This window comes from Bufo bufo, chromosome 5 (assembly GCF_905171765.1).
Source record: "Bufo bufo chromosome 5, aBufBuf1.1, whole genome shotgun sequence".
Taxonomy (NCBI): Eukaryota; Metazoa; Chordata; class Amphibia; order Anura; family Bufonidae; genus Bufo; species Bufo bufo.
Window position 1 is genome coordinate 5,490,917 of NC_053393.1, and position 14,054 is coordinate 5,504,970.

The 14,054-nt window shown below is 43.6% G+C and overlaps 1 protein-coding gene across 1 annotated transcript; it reads left to right on the forward strand.

Moving 5' to 3' along the window:
* The first annotated feature begins 2,261 nt into the window (after positions 1-2,261).
* Positions 2,262-12,830, forward strand: LOC121002049. Its single transcript, XM_040433351.1, has 2 exons — positions 2,262-2,463; positions 10,700-12,830. The coding sequence occupies exon 2, from the start codon at positions 10,747-10,749 to the stop codon at positions 11,941-11,943; it is 1,197 nt and encodes a 398-aa protein (XP_040289285.1). The 5' UTR covers positions 2,262-2,463; positions 10,700-10,746; the 3' UTR covers positions 11,944-12,830.
* The last annotated feature ends 1,224 nt before the right edge of the window (positions 12,831-14,054 follow it).

The window sequence follows — 14,054 nt, forward strand, 5'->3', positions numbered from 1 at the left end:
TCCGTCTGGTGTATGGGAAATAGACCGTTCACTGTGAGCAGGCTAAACTCCATGTCTGAAGAAGACCTCACCAGCAGGACAACCTCTCTGTATATAACACATAGAAAAGGACCGTCTGGTGTATGGGAAATAGACCGTTCACAGTGAGCAGGCTAAACTCCATACCTGAAGAGGACCTCACCAGAAGGAGAACCTCTCTGTAGGTAACACATAGAAAAGGTCTGTCTGGTGTATGGGAAATAGACAGTTCACTGTGAGCAGGCTAAACTCCATGTCTGAAGAGGACCTCAGCAGCAGGAGAACCTCTCTGTATATAACACATAGAAAAGGTCCGTCTGGTGTATGGGAAATAGACAGTTCACTGTGAGCAGGCTAAACTCCATGTCTGAAGAGGACCTCAGCAGCAGGAGAACCTCTCTGTATATAACACATAGAAAAGGTCCGTCTGGTGTATGGGAAATAGACAGTTCACTGTGAGCAGGCTAAACTCCATGTCTGAAGAGGACCTCACCAGCAGGACAACCTCTCTGTATAACACATAGAAAAGGTCCGTCTGGTGTATGGGAAATAGACAGTTCACTGTGAGCAGGCTAAACTCCATACCTGAAGAGGACCTCACCAGCAGGAGAACCTCTCTGTATATAACACATAGAAAAGGTCCGTCTGGTGTATGGGAAATAGACAGTTCACTGTGAGCAGGCTAAACTCCATACCTGAAGAGGACCTCACCAGCAGGAGAACCTCTCTATAACACATAGAAAAGGTCTGTCTGGTGTATGGGAAATAGACAGTTCACTGTGAGCAGGCTAAACTCCATGTCTGAAGAGGACCTCACCAGCAGGAGAACTTCTCTGTATATAACACATAGAAAAGGTCCGTCTGGTGTATGGGAAATAGACATTACACTGTGAGCAGGCTAAACTCCATACCTGAAGAGGACCTCACCAGCAGGAGAACCTCTCTGTATATAACACATAGAAAAGGTCCGTCTGGTGTATGGGAAATAGACAGTTCACTGTGAGCAGGCTAAACTCCATACCTGAAGAGGACCTCACTAGCAGGAGAACCTCTCTATAACACATAGAAAAGGTCCGTCTGGTGTATGGGAAATAGACAGTTCACTGTGAGCAGGCTAAACTCCATGTCTGAAGAGGACCTCACCAGCAGGAGGACTGATGGGGCCACATGCTGAGCTTTCCTTTGACCATGATGACGGTGAGATCACAGGTTCCCGCCAGACTCTTGCGATCTTAATACTTTGATGGGAACATTTCACAGATAACTCTTGATGAATAGAGAATTTGAGCCGATACGTTAGTTTTCTCGTACACTGGAAGGCGGACATTTCTCCGTGATTAGAGGCTCATCTGCAGCATCATCTGAGCTCAGACCTTGTTCTCACAGGACTCGGGCTGAAGGGCGTCCATGATACGGATTCATGTTTTATGGTGATATTAAATAGTTAGGCCTCCTGCACACAAACGGTTTTTGTGTCCTTTTGGCAGAAGGCTTTTTCAATTCCATATATGGAAACCATTAATTTCAATGGGTCCGCAAAAAAACGGAATGTACTCCGTATGCATTCAGTTTCCGTTTTTCAGTTCATGTCATGTCCCGTGGCTCCATTCAAGTCAATGGGGCTGTAAAATGAACGGATACAGAATGCACCCGTATGTTTTCCGTATTTGTTCCATTTTTTGCGGAACCGTCTATTGAAAATGTTATGCCCAGCCGAATTTTAGAATGTAATTACTGTATATGCCTTGTTTAAGTTCCTCAAAAAACGCAAACCAAACGGAAAAACGGAACGGAAACTGAGACAGTACTGAAACAAAAAAAATGTCAAAACGGATCCTTTTAAAACGAACCGCAAAACCATCCGGTCTTCTGCAGGGGGCCTTATAAGGATTAAAAATAAAAAAGAGATTTTCTACCACTCATCTGTTCAACTTTATTTGGCAAAATTAATTGTAATGGATCACATACCACAAAGGGTTAAGAAGGTCCTTACGGAGTATGGAGTTTAGTCAATTCTGAATCTGCTAAATCCAATCATAGTTCCGGACCTGACCACCAGGGGGCCGAGAGGTCCGCGCCGTGTCTGGAGTTTAGCCAAATCACTGTTCCGGACGCGTCCACTAGGGGGCCGAGAGGTCCGTGCCGTGCATGGAGTTTAGACAGCTCTTAGAGAGCTGGCTATTTCCCATACTGCAAAAGGACCAGGTCCGTTTGGTGTCTGGAGTTTAGACACAAGCCTCATCAGACCCTCCTACACCTCACAGAGTGCACCAACATGACGCACCGTCCACTTCCGGCGGCTTCAGCTGACTTCCGGGAGCAGTAACATGGCGGCTGTCGTACCATTTTTATTACCATAGAGAAGTCCATGACGTCCTGCGCTGAATATGGACTCTGTAATTTCACGGAACTTTATTAGAACAGAACAAACTGTTCACAACTGAGGTATATATCTGTGTACACGGGGGGACATGTCGGAGTGTAGTCAGTGATGTGTATATATATGTGAGGAGCAGTGTATAGTCAGGGTGTATATATATGTGAGGAGCTATAGAGGAGCAGTGTATAGTCAGGGTGTGTATATATATATATGTGAGGACCTATAGAGGAGCAGTGTATAGTCAGGGTGTATATATGTGAGGACCTATAGAGGAGCAGTGTATAGTCAGGATGTGTATATATGTGAGGACCTATAGAGGAGCAGTGTATAGTCAGGGTGTATATATATGTGAGGACCTATAGAGGAGCAGTGTATAGTCAGGATGTGTATATATGTGAGGACCTATAGAGGAGCAGTGTATAGTCAGGGTGTATATATATGTGAGGACCTATAGAGGAGCAGTGTATAGTCAGGGTGTATATATGTGAGGAGCTATAGAGGAGCAGTGTATAGTCAGGGTGTGTATATATATATATGTGAGGACCTATAGAGGAGCAGTGTATAGTCAGGGTGTATATATGTGAAGACCTATAGAGGAGCAGTGTATAGTCAGGGTGTGTATATATGTGAGGACCTATAGAGGAGCAGTGTATAGTCAGGGTGTGTATATATGTGAGGAGCCTATAGAGGAGCAGTGTATAGTCAGGGTGTGTATATATGTGAGGACCTATAGAGGAGCAGTGTATAGTCAGGGTGTGTATATATGTGAGGAGCCTATAGAGGAGCAGTGTATAGTCAGGGTGTGTATATATGTGAGGAGCCTATAGAGGAGCAGTGTATAGTCAGGGTGTGTATATATGTGAGGACCTATAGAGGAGCAGTGTATAGTCAGGGTGTGTATATATGTGAGGACCTATAGAGGAGCAGTGTATAGTCAGGGTGTATATATATGTGAGGACCTATAGAGGAGCAGTGTATAGTCAGGATGTATATATGTGAGGACCTATAGAGGAGCAGTGTATAGTCAGGGTGTATATATATGTGAGGACCTATAGAGGAGCAGTGTATAGTCAGGGTGTATATATATGTGAGGACCTATAGAGGAGCAGTGTATAGTCAGGGTGTATATATGTGAGGACCTATAGAGGAGCAGTGTATAGTCAGGGTGTGTATATGTGAGGACCTATAGAGGAGCAGTGTATAGTCAGGGTGTGTATATGTGAGGACCTATAGAGAAGCAGTGTATAGTCAGGATGTATATATGTGAGGACCTATAGAGGAGCAGTGTATAGTCAGGGTGTATATATATGTGAGGACCTATAGAGGAGCAGTGTATAGTCAGGGTGTATATATATGTGAGGACCTATAGAGGAGCAGTGTATAGTCAGGGTGTATATATGTGAGGACCTATAGAGGAGCAGTGTATAGTCAGGGTGTGTATATGTGAGGACCTATAGAGGAGCAGTGTATAGTCAGGGTGTATATATGTGAGGACCTATAGAGGAGCAGTGTATAGTCAGGGTGTATATATGTGAGGACCTATAGAGGAGCAGTGTATAGTCAGGGTGTATATATGTGAGGACCTATAGAGGGGAGCAGTGTATAGTCAGGGTGTATATATGTGAGGACCTATAGAGGAGCAGTGTATAGTCAGGGTGTGTATATGTGAGGACCTATAGAGGAGCAGTGTATAGTCAGGGTGTGTATATGTGAGGAGCCTATAGAGGAGCAGTGTATAGTCAGGGTGTGTATATGTGAGGACCTATAGAGGAGCAGTGTATAGTCAGGGTGTGTATATATGTGAGGACCTATAGAGGAGCAGTGTATAGTCAGGGTGTATATATGTGAGGACCTATAGAGAAGCAGTGTATAGTCAGGGTGTATATATGTGAGGACCTATAGAGGAGCAGTGTATAGTCAGGGTGTATATATATGTGAGGACCTATAGATGAGCAGTGTATAGTTAGGGTGTGTATATATGTGAGGACCTATAGAGGAGCAGTGTATAGTCAGGGTGTATATATATGTGAGGATCTATAGAGGAGCAGTGTATATATGTGAGGACCTATAGAGGAGCAGTGTATAGTCAGGGTGTATATATATGTGAGGAGCCTATAGAGGAGCAGTGTATAGTCAGGGTGTGTATATATGTGAGGACCTATAGAGGAGCAGTGTATAGTCAGGGTGTATATATATGTGAGGACCTATAGAGGAGCAGTGTATAGTCAGGGTGTATATATATGTGAGGATCTATAGAGGAGCAGTGTATATATGTGAGGACCTATAGAGGAGCAGTGTATAGTCAGGGTGTATATATATGTGAGGATCTATAGAGGAGCAGTGTATAGTCAGGTATGTATATATGTGAGGACCTATAGAGGAGCAGTGTATAGTCAGGGTGTATATATATGTGAGGATCTATAGAGGAGCAGTGTATATATGTGAGGACCTATAGAGGAGCAGTGTATAGTCAGGGTGTATATATGTGAGGACCTATAGAGGAGCAGTGTATAGTCAGGGTGTGTATATATGTGAGGACCTATAGAGGAGCAGTGTATAGTCAGGGTGTATATATATGTGAGGACCTATACAGGAGCAGTGTATAGTCAGGGTGTGTATATATGTGAGGACCTATAGAGGAGCAGTGTATAGTCAGGGTGTGTATATATGTGAGGACCTATAGAGAAGTAGTGTATAGTCAGGGTGTGTATATATGTGAAGACCTTTAGAGGAGCAGTGTATAGTCAGGGTGTATATATGTGAGGAGCAGTGTATAGTCAGGGTGTGTATATGTGAGGACCTATAGAGGAGCAGTGTATAGTCAGGGTGTATATATGTGTGAGGACCTATAGAGGAGCAGTGTATAGTCAGGGTGTGTATATATGTGAGGACCTATAGCGGAGCAGTGTATAGTCAGGGTGTATATATGTGAGGAGCCTATAGAGGAGCAGTGTATAGTCAGGGTGTGTATATATGTGAGGACCTATAGAGGAGCAGTGTATAGTCAGGGTGTATATATGTGAGGACCTATAGAGGAGCAGTGTATAGTCAGGGTGTATATATGTGTGAGGACCTATAGAGGAGCAGTGTATAGTCAGGGTGTGTATATATGTGAGGACCTATAGCGGAGCAGTGTATAGTCAGGGTGTGTATATATGTGAGGACCTATAGAGGAGCAGTGTATAGTCAGGGTGTATATATGTGAGGAGCCTATAGAGGAGCAGTGTATAGTCAGGGTGTGTATATATGTGAGGACCTATAGAGGAGCAGTGTATAGTCAGGGTGTATATACAGTCATGTGAAAAAATTAGGACACCCTTTGAAAGCATGTGGTTTTTTGTAACATTTTTAATAAATGGTTATTTCATCTCCGTTTCAACAATACAGAGAGATTAAAGTAATCCAACTAAACAAAGAAAACTGAAGAAAAGTCTTTTCAAGATCTTCTGTAAATGTCATTCTACAAAAATGCCTATTCTAACTGAGGAAAAAGATAGGACACCCTCACATGTATTCCCTCTTGAATTGGCTCAGATCTCACACAGGTATATCACACCAGGTGCACATAATTAGTAGATCGTTACTCTGCATGTTGAATGAGGCTTGCCCTATTTAAACCTCAGACATTTAGTTTGGTGTGCTCCTGACTGTTGAAGTGAGAGTGAGCACCATGGTGAGAGCAAAAGAGCTGTCAGAGGACTTCAGAAAAAAGATTGTAGCAGCCTATGAGTCTGGGAAGGGATTTAAAAAGATCTCAAAAGATTTTGAAATCAGCCATTCCACTGTCCGGAAGATAGTCTACAAGTGGAGGGCTTTCAAAACAACTGCCAACATGCCCAGGACTGGTCGCCCCAGCAAGTTCACCCCAAGAGCAGACCGCAAGATGCTAAAAGAGGTCTCCAAAAACCCTAAAGTGTCATCTCGAGAACTACAGCAGGCTCTGGCTACTGTTGATGTAGAAGTACATGCCTCTACAATCAGAAAGAGACTGTACAAGTTTAACTTGCATGGGAGGTGTGCAAGGAGGAAACCTTTGCTTTCCAAGAGAAACATCGAGGCCAGACTGACATTTGCCAGAGATAAAGTTGACAAAGACCAGGACTTCTGGAATAATGTTCTTTGGACAGATGAGTCCAAAATTGAATTATTTGGACACAACAGCAGAGGACATGTTTGGCGTAAACCAAACACAGCATTCCAGGAAAAGAACCTCATACCAACTGTGAAGCATGGAGGTGGAAGTGTCATGGTTTGGGGCTGCTTTGCTGCAGCAGGACCTGGTCAGCTCACCATCATAGAATCCACGATGAATTCTACTGTGTATCAGAAGGTGCTTGAAGAACATGTGAGACCATCAGTTAGAAAATTAAAGCTGAAGCGGAACTGGACCATGCAACATGACAATGACCCAAAACATACTAGTAAATCAACCAAAGATTGGCTGAAAAAGAAGAAATGGAGAGTCCTGGAATGGCCAAGTCAAAGTCCAGATTTGAATCCCATTGAGATGCTGTGGGGTGACTTGAAAAGGGCTGTACGTGCAAGAAACCCCTCAAACATCTCACAGCTGAAAAAGTTCTACATTGAGGAGTGGGGTAAAATTTCCTCAGACCGATGTCGAAGACTGGTAGATGGCTACAAGAACCGTCTCACTGCAGTTATTTCAGCCAAAGGAGGTAACACTCGCTATTAGGGGCAAGGGTGTCCTATCTTTTTCCTCAGTTAGAATAGGCATTTTTGTAGAATGACATTTACAGAAGATCTTGAAAAGACTTTTCTTCAGTTTTCTTTGTTTAGTCGGATTACTTTAATCTCTCTGTATTGTTGAAACGGAGATGAAATAACCATTTATTAAAAATGTTACAAAAAACCACATGCTTTCAAAGGGTGTCCTAATTTTTTCACATGACTGTATATGTGAGGACCTATAGAGGAGCAGTGTATAGTCAGGGTGTATATATATGTGAGGACCTATAGAGGAGCAGTGTATAGTCAGGGTGTGTATATATGTGAGGACCTATAGAGGAGCAGTGTATAGTCAGGGTGTATATATATGTGAGGATCTATAGAGGAGCAGTGTATAGTCAGGTATGTATATATGTGAGGACCTATAGAGGAGCAGTGTATTGTCAGGGTGTGTATATATGTGAGGATCTATAGAGGGGAGCAGTGTATAGTCTGGGTGTATATATGTGAGGACCTATAGAGATGCAGTGTATAGTCAGGGTGTGTATATGTGAGGAGCCTATAGAGGAGCAGTGTATAGTCAGGGTGTGTATATATGTGAGGACCTATAGAGAAGCAGTGTATAGTCAGGGTGTATATATGTGAGGACCTATAGAGAAGCAGTGTATAGTCAGGGTGTATATATATATGTGAGGACCTATAGAGGAGCAGTGTATAGTCAGTGATGTGTATATATGTGAGGACCTATAGAGGAGCAGTGTATAGTCAGGGTGTGTATATGTGAGGACCTATAGAGGAGCAGTGTATAGTCAGGGTGTATATATATATGTGAGGACCTATAGAGGAGCAGTGTATAGTCAGGGTGTATATATATGTGAGGATCTATAGAGGAGCAGTGTATAGTCAGGTATGTATATATGTGAGGACCTATAGAGAAGCAGTGTATAGTCTGGGTGTGTATATATGTGAGGACCTATAGAGGAGCAGTGTATAGTCAGGGTGTATATATATGTGAGGACCTATAGAGGAGCAGTGTATAGTCAGGGTGTGTATATATGTGAGGATCTATAGAGGGGAGCAGTGTATAGTCTGGGTGTATATACAGTACAGACCAAAAGTTTGGACACACCTTCTCATTCAAAGAGTTTTCTTTATTTTCATGACTATGAAGGCATCAAAACTATGAATTAACACATGTGGAATTATATACATAACAAACAAGTGTGAAACAACTGAAAATATGTCATATTCTAGGTTCTTCAAAGTAGCCACCTTTTGCTTTGATTACTGCTTTGCACACTCTTGGCATTCTCTTGATGAGCTTCAAGAGGTAGTCCCCTGAAATGGTCTTCCAACAGTCTTGAAGGAGTTCCCAGAGATGCTTAGCACTTGTTGGCCCTTTTGCCTTCACTCTGCGGTCCAGCTCACCCCAAACCATCTCGATTGGGTTCAGGTCCGGTGACTGTGGAGGGCAGGTCATCTGGTGCAGCACCCCATCACTCTCCTTCATGGTCAAATAGCCCTTACTTTCAAAGTTTTCCCAATTTTTTGGCTGACTGACTGACCTTCATTTCTTAAAGTAATGATGGCCACTCGTTTTCCTTTACTTAGCTGCTTTTTTCTTGCCATAATAGAAATTTTAACAGTCTATTCAGTAGGACTATCAGCTGTGTATCCACCTGACTTCTCCTCAACGCCACTGATGGTCCCAACCCCATTTATAAGGCAAGAAATCCCCCTCATTAAACCTGACAGGGCACACCTGTGAAGTGAAGACCATTTCTGGGGACTACCTCTTGAAGCTCATCAAGAGAATGCCAAGAGTGTGCAAAGCAGTAATCAAAGCAAAAGGCGGCTACTTTGAAGAACCTAGAATATGACATATTTTCAGTTGTTTCACACTTGTTTGTTATGTATATAATTCCACATGTGTTAATTCATAGTTTTGATGCCTTCAGTGTGAATCTACAATTTTCATAGTCATGAAAATAAAGAAAACTCTTTGAATGAGAAGGTGTGTCCAAACTTTTGGTCTGTACTGTATGTGAGGAGCCTATAGAGAAGCAGTGTATAGTCATTGTGTATATACACTCACCTAAAGAATTATTAGGAACACCTGTTCTATTTCTCATTAATGCAATTATCTAGTCAACCAATCACATGGCAGTTGCTTCAATGCATTTAGGGGGGTTGTCCTGGTCAAGACAATCTCCTGAACTCCAAACTGAATGTCAGAATAGGAAAGAAAGGTGATTTAAGCAATTTTGAGCGTGGCATGGTTGTTGGTGCCAGACGGCCGGTCTGAGTATTTCACAATCTGCTCAGTTACTGGGATTTTCACGCACAACCATTTCTAGGGTTTACAAAGAATGGTGTGAAAAGGGAAAAACATCCAGTATGCGGCCGTCCTGTGGGCAAAAATGCCTTGTGGATGCTAGAGGTCAGAGGAGAATGGGCCGACTGATTCAAGCTGATAGAAGAGCAACGTTGACTGAAATAACCACTCGTTAGAACCGAGGTATGCAGAAAAGCATTTGTGAAGCCACAACACGCACAACCTTGAGGCGGATGGGCTACAACAGCAGATGACCCCACCGGGTACCACTCATCTCCACTACAAATAGGAAAAAGAGGCTACAATTTGCACGAGCTCACCAAAATTGGACTGTTGAAGACTGGAAAAATGTTGCCTGGTCTGATCAGTCTCGATTTCTGTTGGGACATTCAAATGGTAGAGTCCGAATTTGGGGTAAACAGAATGAGAACATGTATCCATCCTCTGATGGCTACTTCCAGCAGGATAATGCACCATGTCACAAAGCTCCAATCATTTCAAATTGGTTTCTTGAACATGACAATGAGTTCACTGCACTAAAATGGCCCCACAGTCACCAGATCTCAACCCAATAGAGCATCTTTGGGATGTGGTGGAACGGGAGCTTCGTGCCCTGGATGTGCATCCCTCAATTCTCCATCAACTGCAAGATGCTATCTTATCAATATGGGCCAACATTTCTAAAGAATGCTATCAGCACCTTGTGGAATCAATGCCACGTAGAATTAAGGCAGTTCTGAAGGCAAAAGGGGGTCCAACACCGTATTAGTATGGTGTTCCTAATAATTCTTTAGGTGAGTGTATATGTGAGGAGCCTATAGAGGAGCAGTGTATAGTCAGGGTGTATATATATGTGAGACACCTATAGAAGAGCAGTGTATAGTCAGGGTGTGTATATATGTGAGGACCCATAGAGAAGCAGTGTATAGTCAGGGTGTGTATATATGTGAGGACCTATAGAGGAGCGGTGTATAGTCAGGGTGTGTATATATGTGAGGCACTTATAGAGTAACAGATTATAGTCAGGATGTGTATATATGTAAGGTACCTATAGAGGAGCGGAGTATTCAGGTACGTGTAGATATATGAGGCACCTCAAGATAATGTTTGTGTGTGTATATATATCTATATATCTGGAGGATCTAAGTATAGACTGTATGTAGAAGAGCAGCCTATAGAAGGCTTACCTGTGTTTTTATTGATGTTTCATCGATCTTGTATACTTGATGTACAGTTAGTATCTTATGTGTATGATCTTCTATGTCCTGTTAAATTTCCAGGAGTGACTCCTTAGGATCCTCGTGTCTCTTTGTAATGTCCTTGAAAGATGTCCCGAGAAAGAAAGCTTTTCCGGCAGGACCCATCTTCAGGATCAGAAGGTTCCTCTGAGTCCAGCTGTTCATCCTCTCAGGATGGTTTCTCCATGTCTGCTAAATCAGGACCCAGAGGTCACAGGGCTAAGAACCAGGGTTCCTTCCCCTTTAGCCTCTTGCCTATTGACTGCCAGCTCCACGTCTTCTCATTCCTCTCTGAAGTAGAGAAGTGCACGGCTGCCATGGTCTGCTCGAACTGGAGTAAACTCATGCGTACGCCACGCCTTTGGAGGGTGGCGGACTTCATGAGGCTCGGGGCTGTCCTCTCGGGCATGGACGGGGTGCTGGTTTCGGTGAGAGAGTTTGAGCGGTGGAAGGAGTGGGTGCACCAGTATGCTTACCATCTCACGTCCCGCAGTGCCAGCTTGTTGGTCCTTCGGGCTAGTTTTGATTTGGGAGACCAGAGAACCAAATGGGCCAACTTCCTCCTCCAGTTTCTTGATAGCGTTCACTGTGGAGACCTTCAGGAGTTGGAGCTGAATTGGACATTGACGCATCTGGAGCCTCTTGATATTTACCCTCCCGGTAGCATGGCTCAAATATGTCTAGCCAAGACAGATCAATTTAACAGCTTCCAGACTCTTTTTGAACGCCTCACCCGTACATCCCCCAAACTGAGCCGCATGAAGCTGCCATTTGATTGGTCAGAACATTCAGTAACGCTTCTCACACACTTCCAGCATCTCAACACGTTAGAACTGAACTATTTCTGGGTTTTTAAGAGTGTCCGGCCGGAAACCATGCAACAGCTTACACGGTCGCTTCCGAAGCTGAAGACCTTAATTCTTCAGGTTCTGGTTCCTGTGAAGGACTTGGGAGTATCTTACCCTATGGAGTCTAAGTCTCTAGAGTTTTTAGATGTGTCTCAGAGTCGGGGACTGGTGTTCAGCCACCTGGATTTACCATCCCTGAAAGAACTTAAGGTTAAGAAAACCATCAGGGGAATCATCTTGAATCGTAGAACCCGCGTTGCCCTTCAAACCCGATGGTCGTGTTTGTACGACTTACTGAAGTTTGGCACTCCGAAACTTCAAATGTTTAACGCACACACGTTGCTTCCGAACTGGCAGACACAGACTTACCCAGAACTCAATGAGGTCCTGCTACAGTCTTGTTATTGCATTCAACACACGGACACGTGGCTGCTCTGAGCAGGTCCTCCTACCCATCAGTATATGGTCAATACATCTCAGGAACCCATCATAGGACTAATCTCATTAAAATCTATCGTGTACCTAGTCCTGAGGAAAACCATCTCGTGCCACAAAAGCACTGATACCTTCATTAGACCCTAAGGGCTGTATTACACCAACAGATATTCTGACAGATTGTCTGACCAATCATTCTTCAGATGGCCGTTTACACAGACAGATCTTTTGTTATTCACACCAACTATTGGTCTGATTGGAAAGAAATTGGTCAGATAATCAGTTGGTATAAAACAGCCTTAAATAAAGCTTGAGTTGATCATTTCACTGAAGGTATCAAAGTCATTCCTGGTCCAAAATCAAAAACTTCTTGATATTGTTTAGGTCTTTTTTTATAAGTATCTTTTTCTTAGTGATAACCATTATCTTCATCCTTAAAAATACCATAGTTGTCACTAAGGTTCTGAATTGACCACCTAGCTTTACTTGGTGGATCTACCAGTTACCATTTTTAACCTCATTCAGTAGCAAGACTCAAAGGTCTATTTACAGTGGATTTTTTAGCTGGTGGCGGAGGGACGTGCTGATTTTTCGTAATGGGAAATATTGGGGTGCTGGGGTGGGTGAGACCAAGACTCTCATCTTCGACCTTGAGGTCTCCAGCTGCAGTGCTCACCTGATAGGCCATAAAATGGCATATTCTGATTGTTTAAAGAAGGATCTGGGGAAATACTAGCATTGACCATTCCTAGTTGTGCGGTGAGGGCCTGGAAGCTCACAATCTAGTCTCGAAGAAGCTTCTGTGCAATTTTTTTCTTCATTCGCCAATTTATAAGGTTACACATTAAATGTGAATAATGTTTTATTAAAGATATTGCTGCTTCTATTTATTTCCAGTGTCTTGCAAAAGTATTCCACCTAGCAACGTCCCTTCCCCCACCGGTCAACCTACTGTTGAACGATGCATTTTTTGTTAGCATTTTTAAGTACTCAACCTCTTTAGATTTGTACTTTTACTGCAAAACCATCTTTCATATGGTGGGGCATTTTCAGAAGCTTTCTACACTATTTGGGTTTATCTTTGCACATTTTTCCAGACAGATCTGCTCCTGGTTGCTGGATGACCCTTGTGGCCACAGATTCTTGAGCTGGATGAGATGTGGCCCGACCTTTTTTTTTTTTTTCCTCCGGATCATTGTCCTTCTGGAAGGTGATGTTTCTCCCAGGCAGCAGTGTTTTAGAATACAGTAGGTCAAATTCTCCTCATGGTCATGCAGCCCCCCCCCCCCTACATGTGTCAGTGGTGTTTGCTGAAGATTGGCCAGTGTTATGTTTTGTCCCCTCTGATTACAAGTCCCTGTCCCACATTGTAGCCAGATCACCATGGCGCCATGATGTGGTTTATCTTGCGTAATGGCTTCTTTCTTGCTGCTCTCCCATACAGTTGTAGTCAGAGCTCTTCATCTGGGTTTGCTGCAGTCTCGGCCACCGGACTGTATGGCTTCTTTGTAGTGATTGACTACCATCTGCTGCTTTCCTCACAAGTTGTCTTCTTGCCCTGATGCTGAGTGTTGAGGGACGACCTGGTCTAGGCCGTGCAGGGTGATGATGATGACGATTTATCTTTGGTGTTGTGGGATGGCCTGATCTTGGCAGTGTGGGATGATGATGACGATTCATCTTTGGTGTCCTCACTGAGTGTTGTGGGATGGCCTGTTCTTGGCAGTGTGGGATGATAATGATACAGCTTCTGTCTCTTCACTGAGTGTTGAGGGACAGCCTGGTCTCCGCAGTGCAGAGTGATAGTGATGATCCGTGTCCCATCTTCTGAGTGTTGAGCGGAGGCCTTGTCTCAGCAGTGCGGGCTGATGATGACGATACAATGTCTGTCTCTTCACTGAGTGTTGACGGACGGTCTGGTCTATGTAGTGTGGAGTGATGGTGATGATCCATGTCCCTTCTTCTGAGTGTTGTAGGACAGTCTGGTCTCAGCAGTGAATGGGGGGGAATGCAGATGGTGGCAATTCATGTCCCATCTTCTGAGTTTTGAGGGATGGCCTGGTCTCAACAATGCAGATGATGATAACAATGCAGCTTCTTTCAAAACATTGAGA

What these genes read in the sequence shown, in the direction of transcription:
- LOC121002049 (XM_040433351.1), top strand. Translation starts at nt 10,747, where the DNA reads ATGTCCCGAGAAAGAAAGCTTTTCCGGCAGGACCCATCTTCAGGATCA.